Source organism: Jaculus jaculus, chromosome 7 (assembly GCF_020740685.1).
Source record: "Jaculus jaculus isolate mJacJac1 chromosome 7, mJacJac1.mat.Y.cur, whole genome shotgun sequence".
Classification (NCBI taxonomy): Eukaryota; Metazoa; Chordata; class Mammalia; order Rodentia; family Dipodidae; genus Jaculus; species Jaculus jaculus.
Window position 1 is genome coordinate 70535977 of NC_059108.1, and position 20862 is coordinate 70556838.

The following is a 20862-nucleotide window of genomic DNA, read 5'->3' on the forward strand; positions in this document are numbered from 1 at the left end:
CAGGAAATGAAACCAGCCTAGATGGCCACCAGCAGATGAACAGATGATAAAATGTGGTACATACATGCTCTGGGATTTTATTCAGCTCCAAGGATAAATGAAACTATGAAGCTTGCAGAAAAATGAGTGGATCTGGAAATTATTATATTGTGGGATGGTCCAGACTCAGACAGGCAAATAAATGCCATATATACTTTCTCATATAAATCCTAATTAAAAATTTTTTTTTTTGGTTTTTCGAGATAGGGTCTCACTCTAGCTCAGGCTGACCTGGAATTCACTCTGTATTCTCAGGGTGGCCTTGAACTCACTGTGGTTCTCCTACCTCTGCCTCCCAAGTGCTGGGATTAAAGGAATGCACCACCACGCCTGGCCCTAAATCTTAATTTTTAATATATATGTATATATGTAGGTATTACGATTCATAATACTAGAATGGAGATCACAAGAGTGGGGAAAAGAGGTGTTGAGGAGGGGAGCAATAGAACACATATGACAAGAAAATGGAAAGAAAGCTACTGGGTGGGGGAGTTCAAGGGATGGAGAAAACAAAAGATCAATGAGAACACATTTTGTTCCAGGGCTGGAGAGACTTCTCAGTGGTTAAGGTGCTTGCTTGCAAAGCCTGAAGTCCCGGGTTTGATTCCTCAGTACTCAAGTAAATCCAGATACACAAAGTGATGCATCTGGAGTTTGTTTGCAGTGGCAAGAGGCCTTGGCATGCTCATTCTCTCTCTCTCTCACTCTCTCTCTTCTCCTTGCAAATAAATACTTTTTTTAAAAAGGAAAATACATCATGTTTGAAAATGCCATAAGGAAGTATAATATTTTGTATGTTAATTAAAAAATAAAAATTAGCTAGGCATGGTGGCTCACGCCTTTAGTCACAGCACATGGGAGGCAGAGGTAGGAAAATTGCGGTGAGTTGGAGGCCAGCTTGACAGTACATAGTGAATTCCAGGTCAGCTGAACTAGAGTGAGACCCTACCTTGGAAAACCAAAATAAATAAAAATTAGGGCTGGAGAGATGGCTCACTTGGTAAAGTGACTGCCATACAAGTGTGATGACCTAAGTTTTGATTTCCAAAATTTATATAAAAGATGGATGTGGCAGTATGTGGCTGCAGTCCCAGCAGTCTTGTGGGGAGATGAGAGGCAGAGACAGGTACAGCTCCAGAAGCTTGCTGGTAAGATAGCCTGGCATACACAGCAGGAAACATCAAGAGACCCTGTCTCTAACAAGGTGGAAGGCAAGGACTGATCCCTGAGGTTGTTCCTTGACCTCTACACATATGCTGTGACATGTATGCACCCGCATAAACACACACACACACACGCAAAATAGAAAAATTAAGAAACTCAAAAAAACAAAAAACATTAAAAAACTAAATATAATAAGCACAAAACTTTAACTTTTAAGAAAAGTAGTTTATTCACTTAATAAATATCCATTAAGTTGCTATTATATAGCAAGCACTGGCCTGGTGCTGAGGACATTACAATAAGTGAAGCGAAGTCCATGTTCTTTTCATGGTTTATATTCATAAGAGATGAATGTGTATGGCAGATGATGAGGTGTCATGGAGAAAGCAAGATAAGGGGACAGAGAGTGAGACTGCCAGGGAAGTGGAGGTCTAGGGCATCCAAGTCCTGCAAGGCTGCAGCAAGCTCACTTGAAGAACCTCAGAAGCTACTGGAGGATTTGCACTTGGGAGGCGGTATATAACTGTCCATAAGCATTCTCTAAGTACTGTGCGGAAGGCAGACAAGAATTTCAAGTTGGACAGGGGGGGTCCCTCGGAAGACTACTTTAATAGACCAGGCATGGAATGATGGTGTGTCTCTGGATGGGAGTGGCGGAGGTGGTAAGAAGTGGATGTGTTCTGACATGAGATGTTTTGAAGGTAGAGAGGATATAATTTGCTGGCATTGGATGTGAAAGAAGAGAAGTCAGGGTGTGGCGACTCTAAGACTTAAGCAACCTGCTTAATGATGAAGCCTTTCAGTATAATGATGAACTGTGGGATTAACAGGCTTATAGAGAGCAATAAGACACAATGATTGAGTCCATGGTGCCTTTAGAGAAGAGATAACACATCTTTAAAACTCATATAATTCCATGGTCAAGTGTCAGTTTATCAGTTGTTAAGTGTTAAGAGCTTAATAGTGTCCTGGGTTGCAGAACTCTTGTGGAGAACAAGCAGAATTTGCAAACAGATGTCAGAATGAAGAATATGCCATGGCAGAAACATGTGATAGACATTCCTCAAGAAGAGTCAGACTTGATACTGGGCCACAGTTAATTTGCTGTGGCCACAGTTATCCAGAATTTCGTTCTGTGACAACTTTCCCCCAGGCTCTGTCTTGGCCACAGGAGGCCAAGAGAGGCCTCTCCATTTTCTGTGTGATATCTAAGTATTTAACAAATATATACTAATGCTTTCCTAAGTGCCAAACAGGGTACACATGTGTGTGTATGCATACAGAGCCCATATATTTTCTACTCCCTTTCCTGGGTTCTCTCTCACTGTAACCATCACTCCCTTACACTCCAGGAATGAGACTCCCTGTCCCTCTGGGTGGCATTGTAGGCAGGATATTGCCTCACAAGTGGTTATGTGGAGACACTACAGGTGTCTCTAAGGACATTACATTTTCTTGAGATGTTGTCATGAGTCATCAAAAGGATTGGAGAATGCTGTGGGAAAGCAGCAAGAGCTTAAAGGCAGAAACTGAAAGATAAGGATGGATGGGTGGAAATTATATATAAAGAGCAGATTGTTTGGTGATTATCATAGTTCCGTGACTCTGAAGCCCCTGTCTTCTCTTCAGCCAAGTCATTGGCTCAGGTAGGCACACTGTCTCTTCTAGGGGTTCCTCTTCTCAGCACAGATCCTGTTCTGCAAGGCTTGAGGCTGGCTGCCAGGGGAGTCGGTGGTCAGTGAACCACATTTATCACCAACAGAACCATGAGACCATGGACAGGAACTCATTCTTCTCAGAGGCGCTCATAACCTTTGTACCTAGAGAGAAAAGGTCACACCCTCATTCTCTGCTGTGGCAACAAGTATCAGCTACTGCCAGAAACACCAGTGGACTGAGTTATCCTCCTTTCTTTCCCCAAAGACCCAGAGATCCAGGCCAGAGGTGTTCTGTGGGTCTGAGGTTGGAGGACAACAAGGCTCAACCTGAGCCTGGCAGAGAGATCATTCTGGCCTTTCCTGTGAATGCTGCTGTTTCAGAAGCGTGTTTAAAGGTTCCCACTATGAACATGGAGTATATTATTTCATAAAATTCAAGAATACCCAAATTTACAAGCTCAAAGGTTTTACATGTACAGATAATTTAAGGCTTTCAAATTTTAATAACAGATTTTCATTTCTAAATGCTATATCCAGTGCTAAAGAAATCATTTCTGAAAATTCTGAGGTGTATGTAATGGGTCATTTAAAAAAGCAACCTTTAGGGCTGGAGAGATGGCTTAGCGGTTAAGCGCTTACCTGTGAAGCCTAAGGACCCCGGTTCAAGGCTCGTTTCCCCAGGATCCACCTTAGCCAGATGTACAAGGGGGTGCACGCATCTGGAGTTCATTTGCAGTGGCTGGAGGACCTGGCGCACCCATTCTCTCTATTTCTCTCTATCTGCTTCTTTCTCTATCTGTTGTGGTCAAATAAATAAAAAAATAGCAACCTTTAAAAAAATTTGGAATAGTTGTAGATTTACAGAAAGATAGAAAACATAGTATGAAGAATTTCTTCATATCCTTCACCCAGCAGTCCCTACAGTTAGTTTCATATATAAAACAGTGCTGCATTAAAAATATTTTTGTTTATTTTATTTATTTATTTGAGAGCTACAGAGAGAGGGGGGAGGGAGAATGGGCTCCAGACCCGTGCGCCCCCTTGTGCATCTGGTTAACGTGGGTCCTGGGGAATGGAGCCTCGAACCGGGGTCCTTAGGCTTCACAGGCAAGCGCTTAACCGCTAAGCCATCTCTCCAGCCCAATGATGCATTTTTTTAAACTAGGAATTGACACTAGTACAATATTACCACTAAACTATGTACTTTCCTCGTATCTCATAAACTTTTACCATCAATGCTCTTGTACTATTCTAGGATCCAATTCAGGATGCCACAATGTATTTAATCCTCATGTCTCCTTACTTCCTACTTTCTGTGACATTTTCTCAGTTGTGTTTTTCATGCCATTAACAGTTTTGAACAGTTTTGGTCAGGGTTGTAGAATGTCTCTCAGTTTGGGATTGTCTGATGTTTTCATAATTGGCCTGGTGGATTTTTGCAGAATGGGGGGATGCCACAGTGGAAGTACCTTCTTATCTCACCTGTCAGGGAGTATGCCATGTCAGCATGACTTATATGGTGACATTAACCTTGATAACTTGCAAGTATTTGTCAGATCCCTTCACTGCGAAGTTATGACTTTTCCTTTCCTATATTCTTTGGAAATGAGCCTCCAAGCTCAGCCCATCTTCATGGAGCAGGAGAAAGAATAAGCCCTTTCTTACAAGGAAAAGTACTGACATAATATTAGGAATTCTGTAAAGGTTTCTTCTTCAACATTTAGTATTTTATTTAATCAAGTTTTTGGTATCAGTATGGACACAACATATATGTATTTCATACTTTAAAATATTTAAAAATTATTTATTTATTTATTTATTAGAGAGAGTCAGATAGAAAGAAAGAATGGACATACCAGGGCCTCCAGCCACTGCAAACGAACTCCAGATTCATGTACCACCTTGTGCATCTGGCTTACATGGGTCCTGGGGAACCAAACCTGGCTCCTTTGGCTTTGCAGGCAAGTACCTTAGCCGCTAAGCCATCGCTCCAGCCCTACTTCATACTTTGAATGAAAAACCCAATACTTTGTTATATATTTTGTTCCTCTGATTTTTCCAGTTTTGGCCTTTGACAGTTCTTTCAGTTCCCCTGTTGTGTCTTTTGCAATGTATTTACCCTTTATCTTTGGGTTTCTTTGCTGTACTTCTTATTTAATAAGTTCTCACACTGCAAGTTAGCCTGAGTTTATTTTGTATTTTTCCAATCTCAGCCTGTGATGGTTAATCTCAGTTGTCAATTTGACAGGATTTAGACTCACCATAGAAACAAATCTCTGGAGTGCTTGTGAGGGCTTTTCTAGATTAGGTTAATTGAGGTGGAGGACTGTCCTCACTGTAGGCAATGCCATTCCATTGGATGGGGTTCTGGACTACATAAAGAGGAGAAAGATGGCCAAGCATCAGCATTCGCTGATCTCTGCTTCCTGCTGCAGATGCAGTGTGACCTGCTGGCTCATGTGACCGCCTTCTACCTGATGGACCAAATCACCTTAAAATACAAGATGAAATAAACCCTTCTTTCCTTCAGCTGCTTAAAAAAATCACTTCTTTTAGACAATAATGGAGAGAGAGTGAGCAAACGAGAGAGAGAGAGAGAGAGAGAGAGAGAGAGAGAGAGAGAGAGAGAGAGATTGAACCAGACCAGGGCTTCTTGCCATTGCAAACCATCTCCAGATGCATGTTCCATTTTTCACATTTGGCTTTACATGGGTACTGGGGAATCATACCCAGGCCATCAGGCTTTGCAAGCAAGCACCTTAGCTACTGGGTCATCTCCTCAGCCCCCTTTAGCTACTTTTGCCATGTATTTGTTGTAGCAATGTAGAAAGTGACTAACATACAGCCTTAGGATCAGCTAGTCCTCCAAGGAGGAATTGGTCATCTAACAATGGTCAATGAAAAATGAAAAGACAAATCTGGAAGCCATGATGGGCTTCTGTAATCCCAGCATGCTAACAGCAAGATGAGAGGCAGAGAACTTCCCAAGACTTGCAGGGAGTGTAACCAAGAAGAGCAGCAGAGTGAGATCCAGACAGACGAAGCCTGCCTCAGATGTGATGGATCACAGGGACTGACTCCCAAAGTTGTCCTATTACCCCCACATATGCACCGTGACACATGTACACACATATACATCCATGAACATATGAAATAAATAAATAGTAGATGATTCCTTCCCATTCCCCCTTTTGTGAGACAGAGACTCACTATTAGTTGAAGCTGGCTGGGAATTTGTAATTTTGCCCCAGACTCCCGAGGGTTTGGGATTACAGGTGTGTGTCACCATAAATGATTGTTTTTGATTTTAATTTTTGCTTTTATCATTGCTCTTTCCATTTTTTTACTTGGATTTATTGCTATTTATCTTTTTTCAACTTCTGGAATTGAAAAATTATTTAATTGTTTTCAGTCATTTCATTTCTGAAAGGCAACTTTGTGTGTTGATTTGAGCACATCCTATGGCCTTTGTTAAGTAAAGTACCCATTTTTTAAATATATTTTTTATTTTATTTTTTTATTTATTTGAAAGTGAAAGACACAGAGAGAGAAAGAGGCAGATATAGAGAGAGACAGAATGGGCACGCCAGGGCCTCTAGCCACTGCAAACGAACTCCAGACACGTGCACCCCCTTGTGCATCTGGGTCCTGGAGAATCGAGCCTTGAACCGGGGTCCTTAGGCTTCACAGGCAAGCACTTAATGGCTAAGCCATCTCTCCAGCCCTAAAGGATCCATATTGTTGTTCTTCTTGGAGGCGATCTCTGCTTGATTTTCTTTCCTGAAAGTAATCCAGGATATGCCTCCTCACACCTGCTGCCTCTGAGCATCTATGGTGGCTTCCACTTTTATTATTCTCCTCCCTGGAAGTCACTTGGGCTGTGACCTTCTCATGAGGTAGCCTTATGAGCCTTTAAGAAATATTGTTTTGAATTTGCTTTCCTTCTTTAAAAAATATTTGGGGGTGGTGGTGCTGGGACAATTGCTTAGAGGTGAAAATTGCTTGTTTGCAAAGCCTGACAGCCTAGGTTCAATTCCCAAGCTACCCTTGTAAACCAGATGCCAAAAGTGGCACAAGTGTCTGATGTTCATTTGCAGCAACAAGAGGTCCTGGAATGCCACCCCCCACACACGTGCAAATAAATAAATGGAAGTTCCTAAATGCTTTTTTGTTTTTGTTTTATGTTTTTCAAAGTAGAGTCTCAGTCTAGTCCAGGCTGACCTGGAATTCAATATTGTAGCCTGAGGGTAGCCTCAAACTCTCAGCAATCCTCCTATCTCTGCCTCTCAAATGCTGGGATTAAAGGCGTGTGCCACCACCTCTGGCTTTAAAATGCATTTTTAATCTAGTAATCTGTGGCAAAGGGCAACACTTAATATATTTTAAAATAATTTCATTTTTTGTGTGTGATGATGATGATAGTGGTGAAGTGTGGTGTGTACAGGTTCATATGTGAGTGTGGGTGTGCTCATGCCACGGCATGTGCGTGGGGAGTCAGAGGATACCTTTTGGGTGTCAGTTCTCACCTTCCACCTAGTTTGAAACAAGTTCTCTCTCTTTTTCTCTTCCTGTTCTTCACAGTGGCACTTGCCACTGGTTTTCAGGAATTCTCCACTTCCCATCTCATATCAGCATGCTGGGATTACAGAAGCCAACCCTAGCTTCAACATCTTTACATAGAATCTTGGGATCAAACATGGGTGCTCAAGTGCTTTATCTGCTGAGCCCTCTCCTGAGCCCCATGAAGTACCTCTTTAACCTGTCTCTTTGACAACAACGCAGCTCCTCCTCCTGTAGTGGTGAGAGTGGAATCTAGGGCCTGTGCCTACCGGGCACGCACCTGCCACCGGGGAACAGCCTCAGCCACTAACGCTCTCCGATGCACACACACGTGCTCACGGGCCGCTCTCCTAGCCTCACTCGGCCCTGCACCCGGAAGGTCCTTTCTCCCTCCTTCACTCCTGGGCATTACACTTAGTCTTTGTTACCCTTACAACAGTGTATTGCATCACTTCTTGGGGACAACAACTAGCTTTTTAAAAATTTTATTTTTATTTATTTGAAACTGAGACAAAGACAGGGAGAGAGAGAATGGGCACGCCAGGGCCTCCAGCCACTGCAAACGAACTTCAAATTCATGTGCCACCTTATGCATCTGGCTTACATAGGTTCTGAGGAAGCAAACCTGGGTACTTTGGTTTGCAGGTAAGTGCCTTTACCACTAAGTGCTCTCTTCAGTCCCCAAAACTGGCTTTTTTTTTATTTTTTTATTTTTTTATTTTTTTATTTTGAGGTAGGGCCTCACTCTGGTCCAGGTTGACCTGGAATTCACTATGTAGTCTCGGGCTGGCCTCAAACTCTCATCAATCCTCCTACCTCTGCCTCCCAAGTTCTGGGATTAAAGGCGTACGCTACTACACCCAGCTCCAAAACTGGCTTTTGTTGCTATGTGTTTCAAGAGCCAAGATGTGCCTTGAAGCCATTCCCATTCAGGACTGCCTTTGACCAGTGACTAACAGGCCCTGGAAATAAAGTCTGTGTGGGTAACCTCTTCTGGTTTGCACTGGGCTCAGGACTTTTCTGGAAAGTAGACTTTTATTTTATTAAAACCTGCAGTTCTGAGAAACTGTCATTGCTGTCCACCCTAAGTCACCAGTTCCCTTGGATTTCCTCTGACATTTGCAACAGCAGCTCAGGGCTCCTTAGCAGGATTGAACTGCCTGTAGAGGTAAGCTATTTGATTATACACCTTTCTTAGGCTATTAACTATTTCATCTCACTCACTCCATGCTCTTGACATTACCTCTGAGCACCACCTCCGAAAGAACTACTTGCTATTCAGTATGCTTCTGAGGGTAACCAACCTAGATAATTAATGCTTCTTGTCTATGTATTGTCTGGTGAGGGAATACATTAGTTGCTTTTCCCAATGTTGGGACAAGATACTGACAGAGACTTAAGGGAATAAGGCTTTGTTTGGCTCACAGTTTAAGAAGGGATATAGTCCATCACAATGGGAAGGCTTGTCAGTGGAGACATGCAGCAACTAGTCACACTGAGTCAGGAAGCAGAGATACGAATGCTGCTGCTCATCTGGCTTCCTCCCTCTTCTCTTTTTAGAACTCCATTTGGGGTGGACTTTTGCCCCCTTAGTTAATCCTCTCTGGAAATACCCTCACAGACACATCCAGAGGTGTACCTCTCTATTGCCTTTGGTATTCCTTAATCCAGTCAAGTTGACAGTGAAGATTAAGCATGAAAGTGGAGAAATAGTTCCTTCAGGGGTGAAGTGTTGCTGGTTAGCTAGAATGACATGAGGTAGCATGGGTTCTCTGGGTAGATGACTCTAACAGTATGGAGATGGGGTCAGGAAGAGGTGAGGAAACAGTCCCCATGATAGCTTTTGCAACCAGAAAGAAGTGGCTGGATTTTAGGGAGAGTTGAATGAGAGACATGTGATAAGGGACATCACATGTGCTGGTAAACAGTATCTCTGACAAAGGAGCATTCTCTGTGACTTTAGATAGGGACCTGAGGGAAGAGAAGATATAGCAGGCAGGGTAAATGTTAGAAACTGGAGATGCTGAGAAGAAACAAGTTCAATGTTTAAAGACTTGGGATATAGTCCGTGGTAGAGCACATGCATGCACTAGACCTTGGGTTTGATTCCCACAACCACCAAAGGAAAAAATAATCAGTGCTCAGATAATATATGTATGCAGAATTCTAAAGGTGGTTCTAAAAAGCATATAGTAAGTGATATTCTTACTGGAGGTATGGGAATAGGTCAGGCAAGTATCACTCAGGCATCTACTGGGGGCCCAGCACCATGCCTAGCTATATTGCTGTGCTGATATGGTCTATTATGTAGGAAGCCTATCTGGGACATAAGTCATGGCAAGGACATGAAAGGTTCTGTACTTCTTTAAAATTTTATTTATTTAGGAGAGAGAGAGGGGGGCAGGGGGAGAATGGGCACTCCAGGACCACTGGCCACTGCAAGCAAACTCCAGATGCATGCACCACCTTGTACATCTGGCTTTAAGTGAGTCTCAGGGAATGGAATCAGAGTCCTTAGGCTCTGTAGACAAGTGCCTTAACCCCTGGACCATCTCTCCAGCCATGTACTTTAAAAATATATTTTATTTATTTATGAGAGAGAGAGAGAGAATGAATGTCACAGGGCCTCTTGCCACTATAAACTAACTGCAGACACATGTGCCACTTTGTGTATCTGGCTTTATATGGGTATATGGCCTTCAGGCTTTGCAAGCAAGCACATTTAGCCACTAAGCCATCTCTCCATCCCAGGTTCTGTACTTTCCTGGGAAGTTTGTATGATGGTGGGATGACAGGTCCTAATATGTCCCATTATATAATTGTCTTCTCAGGTGTTTTTTTTTTTTTTAGTTTTTGGCCCAGGAAGAGAAAGGTTGGACAGTGGCAGTCATGTTCAGGGCTGTGCCACAGGCCTTTAGGAACCTTCATGGCTCTTCAATCCCTTGCTCAGCAAGAAAGTTCAGCAAAAGAGCAGATAAGAACTGCATCGTGGGTGACAAAGTGGCTGTGGTCACTGGCTCTACCAAAGGGTAAGTGAATGAGTGTGCCAGGCTGGCTCATGACCAGGGGGTGTTACAACGGACTCTGCAAACATGCCTACTTCACATGCCCCCCCCATCGCACAGCTCTGGGGTTTAACTCCAAATATCAATATTACTTCCTAAAATATCTGGTTTCTAAGCTCCAAGAGGACATAGCTATAAAACCATTTGCCCTGAGTCAGTCAGGACAGAGTCTGCAAGTAAGTCTCTTGACCATTACAGGCGGCACAGTAAGTCCTAGAGATTTCACACATTACTGCCAAGACAGCACTGCCTCCCTCATCTTTCATAGCCATATAACCACCGTCTTTTCGCTTCTAAGTCTGATAACCTTCTGCATGCCAGACTTGGGGGATTTCACTGACTGTCAACTTCCACTGTCACCAGGACAATGAGCAGAGAAATGCCTTACCACCAGCTCAGAGTTTCTGTAGATGAACCTCCATGCATTGTCATGTTACTTCCCATGTCCCTCTCACTCACCCTCTGGCTACCACAATGATATATTCTCAATCATAAGTCATACATGTGTGTGTGGTGTGCATGCATGGTTGTATGTACAATTGTATATGTATGGGTACAAATGTGTGTATGGGTGCAGCTGTGTGTACATGCATATGGAGACCAGAGGACAACATTGTATGTCATGCTCATGAATGCCATCCATCTATTTTAAAACTGGGTCTCTCACTGACCTGAAACTCACCAATTAGGCTAAACTAACTGTCCAGTGAGTTTCAGGCATCCTCCTATCTCCACCTCCCCAGCACTGGGATTACAAACATGCACCTAGAATTTAATATGGGTACTAGGTCCTCATGCCTGTGTAGCAAACACTACTCACTGAGATGTCTCTCTAGCCCTCTCTAGTGAGTCTTTGCCCATGGTAGATGGAGGAGATTTTTGTGCTTCAGGGTCATTATCTTTTGATGTTTTGCAACAATTTAGTCTATTGTTCAGTGATTCTAGCCTTCCTAGGTCCTGTGATATTTTTAAAATATTTTTATTCATTTATGAGAGAGAGAGAGAGAGTGAGTATGGGTGTAACAGGGCCTCCTGCTATTGCAAACAAGCTCCAGACATATGTACCACTTTGTGCATTTGGCTTTACTTGGGTACTGGAAAATCAAACCCAGGCTACCAGACTTTATAAGGAAGTACCTTTAGCTGCTTATCCATCTCTCCAGCCCACTGTGATATTTTAAATCATGGCATGTGCTCCCAATGCTCAGCATTCATATTAAGTTAATATATTTAAAATGCTAAACTACCCATACAGTTTTTATGAGATGGAAGGAATATACTTTCTGCTCTTCCTTTATCATAGGGACTTAACCAGCCTTAGTCAAGAGTCCTCAGACCTACTGAATGTAAATAAATCCAGAGGGGAGCATGTTCCCAAGAATAAAAGGTTTTTAAGGAAGAAATATTTATTTGAAAACACAGAGAGAAAGACAGGGAGAGAGACAGAGAGAAGGAATGGGCATGCCAGGGCTTATTGCCTCTGCAAACTAACTCCAGATGCATGTGCCACTTGATGCATCTGGCATTACATAGATACTGGGAAATGAAACATGGACTATAAGACATTGCAAACAACTGCCTTAAGTGCTGAACCATCTCTCCAGTACACACTCCCCCCAGGTTTAAAACTATAATGCATAGGAACCCTGTTAGGCTTAGAGAAAGTGTAATATATACCAGATCCCTCTGGTTAGAACAGAGGGAAATAATGCTGGGCAGTTCAAAAGATTCTCTGCAAGTTTAAAGCTTTTCTGTTGGGCCATTACTTTTAACCAAATCAATATACTTATCTAGCTGGGTGTGGTCGTGCATGCCTTTAATCCCAGTACTTGGGAGGTAGAGGTAGGAGGATCACCATGAGTTTGAGGTCACCCTGAGACTACATAGTGAATTCCAGGCCAGCCTGGACTAGAGTAAGACCCTACCTCAGAAAAACTAAAAATAACCCCTCCAAAATTATATATATATATATATATATATATATGTATATATATATATATATATAATATACATATATACACACATATATATGTATATTAAATATATATTATGTATATATATGTATATATATAATTATATATATATATATGTGTATATATACATGTATATATATATGGTATATACATACATATACTTATCTATAAAATATGATTACTGCTCATGAAATTGTGAGAATTATGAAGAGCTGACATATAGTAGGCAGTCATTAGCTCCTTTTGCATGTTAGGAAGTTTAAAGGCAGCTCCTGGGATAGCATCTTGGACTTCAATTAGTGTAATGATCAGGGTCCACCTGGGAAAAAGACAAAGAAAGATAAAACCATCACCACCATTACTACTTCTTCCTACAGAATTGGCTTTGCCATTGCCCGACGTCTGGCCCAGGATGGGGCCCATGTGGTCATCAGCAGCCGGAAGCAGCAGAATGTGGACCAGGCAGTGGCCACATTGCAGGGGGAAGGGCTGAGTGTGACAGGCACTGTGTGCCATGTGGGCAAGGCTGAGGACCGTGACCGCCTAGTGGCAAAGGTAAGGGGTAACAGGCTGGACAGATGGGAAGATACAGTTGCAGTCCTATTATGGGGTATTAGGGTCTCTAGCATTGTAAATTACCCCAATCACAGAGCTCAGGACAACCAGATGGATGGCCACACATGTCTAAGAGACTTCCTGATAAGAGAGAAATCACATGGGCTTATTAGAGTCACACTAATCAAAGAGTGGTCTGATAATGAACAGCTGTGCATGAGACCGGTGCTTGCTGGAGGCCTGGAACTTCAGGTCTCACCAGAGCTGCTAAACTGATGCCTGAATGACCTACCTCCATGTTACAATCTGAGCAGCACAGCTTTGATATCCATAGGTACTGGCTTGGGAGTCCACTACACTAGCTTTTGAAGCAGGAGCTTTTCTAGTGTGGAAGAGCAGGGTTGTAAGGTAGGATAGATCTGAAGGTGCATGGAACAGGCAGATGCTGTGGAGAACAGGTTCTTGGTACATAAGACCAAAAGATCATAGAGAGAAGAAATTTATTAAAAATTGAAGAAGTGAAAGCTGAACACCTGTGAGTGAGGGTCTGCACTGGTGGGTTCAGGGTCCAGCCAGACATCTTGCAGGGTATAGACTAGATGTTGTCAAGGAGGTGAGAAATATTTCCATTCAACATCAGACTGTTAGGATCTGACTCTCAGCTGGTACAGATCCAGAATAGCCAAACAAGGGCTAGTTATTATATTAGGTGCTTTTGTTGTTTAATTTAATTTAATTTATTTGAGAGAGAAAGAGAGAGAGCGAGAGCAAGAGCGAGAGAGAGAGAGAGAGAGAGAGAGAGAGAGAGAGAGAGAGAAAGCAATAAAGAGAGAATGGGTGTGCCAGGGCTTCTAGCCACTGCAAAGGAACTCCAGACGCATGTGCTACCTTGTGCATCTGATTTCCATGGGTACTAGGGGATTAAACATGGATCTTTAGGCTTCACAAGCAAGCACCTTAACTGCTAAGCCATCTCTCCAGCCCTATTAGGAACTTTTGTAGTACTGTGACTACAATACCTGACAGAAACAATTTAGGGAGTAGAGACTGATTTTAGCTCATGGTTTTCATCCATCATGGTGGAGAAGTCATGATAGGGTAGCTTTGTTCATGAGAGGAGTGTGAGGCTCAGTCTTTTCACATCAGACTGGACTAACTAGGAAGCAGACAATGTGACAAGAGCTTGGGGTCAGATGTAAACCTCAAAGGCCTGCCTCTAAAAATCTATTTCTGCCAGCTGTACTTCTTAAAAGCTCCATAGCTCCCCAAAATAGTGCCACTAGCTGGGGAACAAGTACTCAGCAAATAAGCCTGTGAGGACATTTCAGATTTAGGCCATAGCAGTTATTTTTTCTGCATCATCATCACACTTTGACTCCATTCCTTCACCCATGTCCCATATTTTCCCTGCAGGCTCTGGAGCATTCTGGGGGTGTTGATTTCCTGGTGTGTGTGGCAGGGGTCAATCCCTTAGTAGGGAGCACTCTGGGAGCCAGTGAGCAGATCTGGGACAAGGTGAGGATAATGTCATGCACAGCCATATGACACTCCATCCACCACATTTACATGTATGCATGTGCACACACATCATACCTAATCTCTCATGTATCTCCACTGACACTGGTTCTGATGGGTGGGGGTGATGCTTATTTGGCCCAGACTTCCCATAAATTAATCTCAACAGGTAATGACTATGTCCAGCCTCTATCAGGCTCTAACAGCTTCCTATATGTTAATTTTCCTTGTGCTGGCCACAGTTACAAGGTCTCAAGATGCCAGAAAAGATTTCTGGGTTTGTCCATGGCAGAGGTCCTCTCTGACTCAAGTTTATGCAGCTGCCACAGTCTGGACTCATTAGCACCCCTTCACTGTGGCTATCCCAAGGAGTCCCTCTAAGCTGTCACAGGCACGTCCCAGCTCTCCACAGATACAGCTGATACCTGAGCCCTCTCCCAGTACTTGCCATCCCAGTTGGAAGCCACTACGTATTTTGGGAGCTTCTGCTGCCCTTGCAGACCTCTGTTCCTATGATCCTAAGGGGTTCTCCAAAGATTAGTCAGGACTGGACCTCCTTCTGACCCTGGGGACAGAGAATAGTCTGTGATGGGCATGAGCCATTCCCCCTCTGGACATCTTCTTCCTGTTGGTCACCCTTCCCTTGTCTCATAGCAGATAACTATGCCTCACTTTCTCTCTGTGGTTCTCACATTCCATGGCCTTCACCTGCCTTCCAATTCTCTCACCTCACCTTTCATCCACATACAGGCTTTTCAAAGTGAAAAAAAATGATCTGGGTTTGAGCCATAGCACCACAAAATGCCTGTATCAAACCAAACCAAAACAAAATCGTCAGACAAAAGCAAAAACCCAGCTCTGATTCTGAACTTTTCCTGAGGCATACTAGGTGCTGGTATGGGCTCCCTTTCTCTCACTACACACTTTGCTCTTAAGGCAACAACTAATGACCATTATCCTCCTTTCCTTCCCTTCCTGGTGTTTCCCTAGCCTCCTCTCTTGAGGGCAGTATTGACCAGGAGAGGCTCTGTGGAAACTGACAGTGAGAGTCCTGTACACTACAAAGTCCTGGTGGGTACCTGGGGCCTGGACAGATCAGGGACTTCAGAAGCCCATGTGCCCTTGGATTCCTTCCTGTGATCCTCACACATAGTACATCCTGACCACTCTCCACAACTACAAAGTCAGGGGGCTTTGTTCCTGCTCTGACCACTCACCTTCCTAGGTGGGGTCCCAGACGCATGGTATCTGTGTCCCTTGTCTCTGTTTTCCTTTGGATTTTAGGTATTGGATGTGAATGTGAAGTCCCCAGCCTTGCTACTGGGTCAGCTGCTGCCACACATGGAGAAGAGGAGGTGAGTGCATGAGAGGGACAAGTGGGGGCCACATCCATTCATCTTTTCTACCCCTAGATAGTACTTGGGGTAAGGGCCCAGAAAGTAGAAGATGGTGGGAGAGATGACAGGTGTCTCCTTTGGGAAAAATTTTCTCCCACTGTGATGAAGAGGAACATGGTTTCAGGAGGGAGTGAAGCTTGCCTTTCCTATCCTCAAAGGACCTTTCACTGGCCCTTGTATCTTTTATCTCAGGAACTTTGCGCCTTTAGTAGCAGCTTCAGGAATTTTCATATAGAGTGAATCAGCCTGGGGTTTCCATGTCTCAGGTCTTGGTCTCAGTTAAGCATCTTACTTGTTTCCCTCCTTTGTGGGTTCCTTCCTTCTGACCTTCTTCTTCCCAGCCTGTCCCCTCTGTGTGGTGTAATCACCCAGGGTGAGCAAGGTTTTGGCTCCTTAGTGATCTTCTGACTCTACAGGAGTCTCTACAACACATGAACACTGCTTGAGTTCTGCCCTCCAGGTGAACTGCCTCTCAGTTTTGGGGCCCTGTCCAAAGAAAACTACTATGGTTGTGTTTATTGGGTGGCAGTAACTTTAATGTCTGTCTTCTCCCCAAAGTTCTAGGTAGTTCCCCAGCCTTTTATGCATTTCACCACACACTATAAGCTGGTTTCATCTAATTGAAATAATCTCTCACCTCACTTCATCTTCCTTTCTCCCCACAGGGGCAGCTCTGTGGTTCTGGTCTCCTCTGTGGTGGCTTATATGCCAATACCAGTGAGTATGAGAGCTTCTGCTAGGGTTGGGTGATGGCTAGCTGCTTTGGTTTCTTGTGAAGCCATGCAGTGAGGTGTGGGAGAATTGATTCCAGATAAAATGGAAGATGTGTTCTACCAACATAACAATCTGAATGCTACAGATCAGGTAATATCATCTCATTGTGCCATAATATCTGTGAAATCCAGCACATTAAGCCTTTTGTTCAGGGCAAGTGTAGTTAGTTTGCATTATTGTCAGGACTGGGCCCTGCACCTCCTAATTCCAATTTAATATTTGAAAGCACAGTACAACATTATTTTTATCAAGCTTGGGTACACATGGCAGCAACTTTCTGGCATTTCCTTAAGCCCAGAAAAGCCCCTCTATCCCAGAACTTCACTCCTTCAAAACTATTATGAGGGTGATAAGGTGTGAGGAAGTTTTGGCTTGGGCCTAAAGTCAGGCATATCTTCTTGGTCACAGCTTTTGTTCCTATAAGACCTCTCCCCCCATGCTGATCTGTTGTCTTTTTCCTTTGCCTTTCAGAAGCTGGGTGTCTACAACACCAGCAAGACAGCTCTGTTGGGCCTCTGTAAGTCTCTGGCTGTGGAGCTGGCTCCAAAAGGCATCCGAGTAAACTGCCTAGTGCCAGGACTAATTAAGACTGACTTTAGCCAAGTGGTAAGATTTAACAGAAGCTCCTGTTCTCATTTCCCACATATGGTCTCATCTTCACCCTATGGACCTGCTGGTTCCTTCTGGGGCCATACTCCTGTCTGAGAGATTTGCAGAACCTATATACCCAGCTTCTACCCAGGCTGGAGCCCTAGTACTAGGTCCATCCCTCAGAAGCTCTGCCTTTGAGCCTTTGGACTGCAGCCTCTCTCTTCTCTGCAGAAGAATGGGGTCTCTACCTTCTGTGGAGAACAGACCAGAGATCTGCTCCTCCCTTCACCAGGGCACGGGTCAATGATTTTGCTTTTGTCACCATACATCCACCACAGTCCTCTCCCTAACAATGGCTCTGACATCTTTCTCTAGGAGAAAACCATGCCCCACTTGCTCCCTGACATGAATGAAATCTATGGATTGCAGCGGTAGGTGGGGCTTGGGTTTTGGTGGTCTGTGCCTATTTATAGACAGAATGACATTTCAAAAAGAGGAAGTCCTCATACCTTCTGTAACTCTGCTGGCTGTTTTCCCTTTTTGGAGAGAGAAGATTATATGGTTCTGGGCTTGGGGCAGGAGGGCAGGTGCAAGCCACCCATCACCTTCCACCAGCCTGGTCTATCAGGGTGAATGCTAAGACATCCCACTGTGACTGCAAAACCTGAGGTGAGAGCTCAACACTGCAAAGGCTGTAACCTTAGTTCTGTCCTCTTTCCTTCAGGTTTGGGGAGCCAGAGGAATGTGCTGGAATTGTGTCCTTCCTGTGTTCTCCGGATGCCAGCTATATCACTGGGGAGAACATCATGGTGGCCGGCTTCTCCTCTAAACTGTGAACAGAGCCCTGGCTTAGAGAGAGGGGTTGTGGTTCTCAGTGGAAAATGAGTGGTAAGGGGCTTGGCGGTGGATATGGAAAGTGAGGAGCCTTACAATGTGCCTAGAGCCCTGGTCATATGGGGCAACTTGCTCAAGAATGAGAAGGAAGGCAGGTGCTTAAAAGTTTTCATTTGGAATAAATGTGTTTGGACAGTTCTGAACTGGGAGCACTCCATATGGGAACAGCCCCTTTGACCTGGAAGCCTCATGCTTGAGTTATTTCCTCCCTTTATCACTGCCCTTCATCTCCGAGTTTTTATTCCTCCTTTCTTTCTTTCATTCCTTTTCAATGAAACTGGAACATGTGGTTGGATACTTTCCATGTGCCCCTTCAGATCCACTCTCTACTTGTCTGCTCAACTTTATGCCTTAGGAGGACATGAAGGGATACTCCAAGTCCTATGACCTCTTGGCTTCCAGGTGAGCTTAGTCTACAGGAGACATGAACAGGAGATTGGAGGTCAGATACAGCAAGGTCAGAAAATACATTTCCCGGGCTCCCTTCTTGTCTGTTTGCCATGTGTGAGCTTTTCTATCTACTATCAAAGGTAGCCCTTGTCAGATAACACCTTCCAAACAAGTAGATTTTCATAATCACTCACTTGTCTCTTCAATCCTAGTAGTGCTGATAGTTCTGTTCAAGGCAGCCTGGGCTATGAGAACTTGCCAAAAAAGAAAAAAAAAAACCCACCAAATGAAATTTAAATAATTTTTAAAACTTATTGTTTGGAGCAGTTTTAATGTCAAAGCAAAATTATATGGAACAGAGAATGTCCATGTGCTCCTGTGTCTACCACATATATAATCTCCCCCATGACCAGCATCCCTCACCAGAGCGGCAAATTTGTTAAAACGAATGAATTTATATTGATACACCATAATTTTCTAAAGTCTATAATTTCTATTGTTAGAGCTTACTCATAGTGTTGTACATTCTGTGGGTCTGGACAAGTATATAAGGACATGTACCCACCCATGCCATGTAGAGTCATTTCTCTGCCTTAAAAAGTCCTCTGTGCTCTTTCTATTTATTCCTCCCTTTCCATTAATCTCTGAAAACCAATGATCATTTTACTGTCTTCATAGTTTCATAGTTTTGCCTTTTTATTTTTCATATAATTATGAAAGTGAACACAGTGGGTTCATACCTTTGTGAGTATAGAGCCAAAATAAGCACAACAAAGACATAAAAGAGTGGAGAAAGATTTATATTTGTAGCAGACAAGGAGAGAACTGGAGTCATTTCAAAGCAACATTGTCCTGAAACAAAGGAGGCCAATACAGATCCATATAGGGGTGAGCCCATTTCTAAGCATGCTTAGTTGAGGTTGTAATTTTCTTTTTCCGAGGTAGGGTTTCACTCTAGATCAGGCTGACCTGGAATTCACTCTGTAGTCTCAGAGTGGCCTCAAACTCATGGTGATCCTCCTACCTCTGCCTCTGGAGTGCTAGGATTAAAGCTGTGTGCCACCACGCCCAACCTGAGGTTATAATTTTTAAAAAGTGATAGTCACATTTTTGCACATGTTTTGCTCTAAGTCTTGGATTAAAAGATTAAAGTGATGGACAAGTTCTGAAATGAGGTGGGGTGGGAAAAAAAATTAAGTGATAGATAAAAGTGTATGCTCAGCTTATACCATAAAGCTCTAGCTGAAAATAAAGGAAAATATTATTTTTAATTTTTTGTTTATTACTTTTATTTATTTATTTATTTGAGAGTGACAGACACAGAGAGAAAGAGGGAGGGAGAGGGAGAGAGAGAGATGGGGAGAGAGAGAGAGAGAGAGGGAGAGAGAGGGAGAGAATGGGCATGCCAGGGCCTCCAAATGAACTCCAGATGCGTGTGCCCCCTTGTGCATCTGGCTAATGTGGGTCCTGGGGAATGGAGCCTTGAACCAGGGTCCTTAGGCTTCACAGGCAAGTGCTTAACAGCTAAGCCATCTCTCCAGCCCAAGATTTTTTTTTTCTTTTTTTTCTGAGGTAGGATCTCACTCTAGCTCAGGCTGACATGGAATTCACTATGGAGTCTCAGGGTGGCCTCGAACTCAGGTGATCCTCCTACCTCTGCCTCCTGAGTGCTTGGATTAAAGGCATGCGCCACCACACCCGGCTCCCAAGATTATTTTTAAGGTGCATTAACAAAGGAGTCTGCTCTGAAGGGGCATGCCTTGCTTAGTCACTAGCAATTAGAACCATATAGTAAGAGGTCTCTTCAGACTTCTTCCACTAGAGTATTTAGAGGTTCCTCTATGTCCTTTTCTGGTAGTTCATTTCTTTTGCCTTTATTATAATAATTATTATGGTTTTTAAATATATTTATGGAGGGAGAGGGAGAATGTGTGCATGGACATGTCAGGGCCTCTTGCTAGGGAACTCTAGACAGATACATGCACCACTGTGTGCATTCAGCTTACATGGGTACTGGAGAATTGAACACTGTCCGACAAGCTTTTAACCTCTGAGCTATTTCCTAGCCCTGGTACTTGGAGGAAGACAGAACTTGTAAGTGGTAAACTAAGGCCTTTGGCAAAAGAAATATCTAAGCATAGTTTCCAGGGCATGACATGGTTTCTTTTGAAAGCTTATAGTGGAAAACAAAAGCTAGAAGGACACTGAAGAATTGGGAGGGAAGCAAAACTTGAAGAGCTGGGAAATTATCAGCCTGGCTGTTGTAAAGAAAGAAAGGCCATGTTCA

At 43.5% G+C, this 20862-nt stretch overlaps 1 protein-coding gene across 1 annotated transcript; it reads left to right on the forward strand.

Moving 5' to 3' along the window:
- Positions 1–1115: 1115 nt before the first annotated feature.
- On the forward strand, positions 1116–18127 carry LOC101605425 (dehydrogenase/reductase SDR family member 2, mitochondrial-like). The gene is made up of 9 exons (XM_004661757.2): positions 1116–1187; positions 10272–10450; positions 12837–13014; positions 14428–14529; positions 15814–15884; positions 16592–16643; positions 17172–17306; positions 17667–17722; positions 18016–18127. The coding sequence occupies exons 1-9, from the start codon at positions 1116–1118 to the stop codon at positions 18125–18127; spliced, it is 957 nt and encodes a 318-aa protein (XP_004661814.1).
- The last annotated feature ends 2735 nt before the right edge of the window (positions 18128–20862 follow it).

Bases quoted from the DNA above. Each gene is read 5' to 3' on its own strand.
- LOC101605425 (XM_004661757.2), top strand. From the start codon at position 1,116: ATGTGGCTGCAGTCCCAGCAGTCTTGTGGGGAGATGAGAGGCAGAGAC. The intron at 17,307-17,666 runs GTAAGATTTAAC...ATCTTTCTCTAG, and splicing joins AGACTGACTTTAGCCAAGTG to GAGAAAACCATGCCCCACTT. The intron at 17,723-18,015 runs GTAGGTGGGGCT...TCTTTCCTTCAG, and splicing joins GAAATCTATGGATTGCAGCG to GTTTGGGGAGCCAGAGGAAT.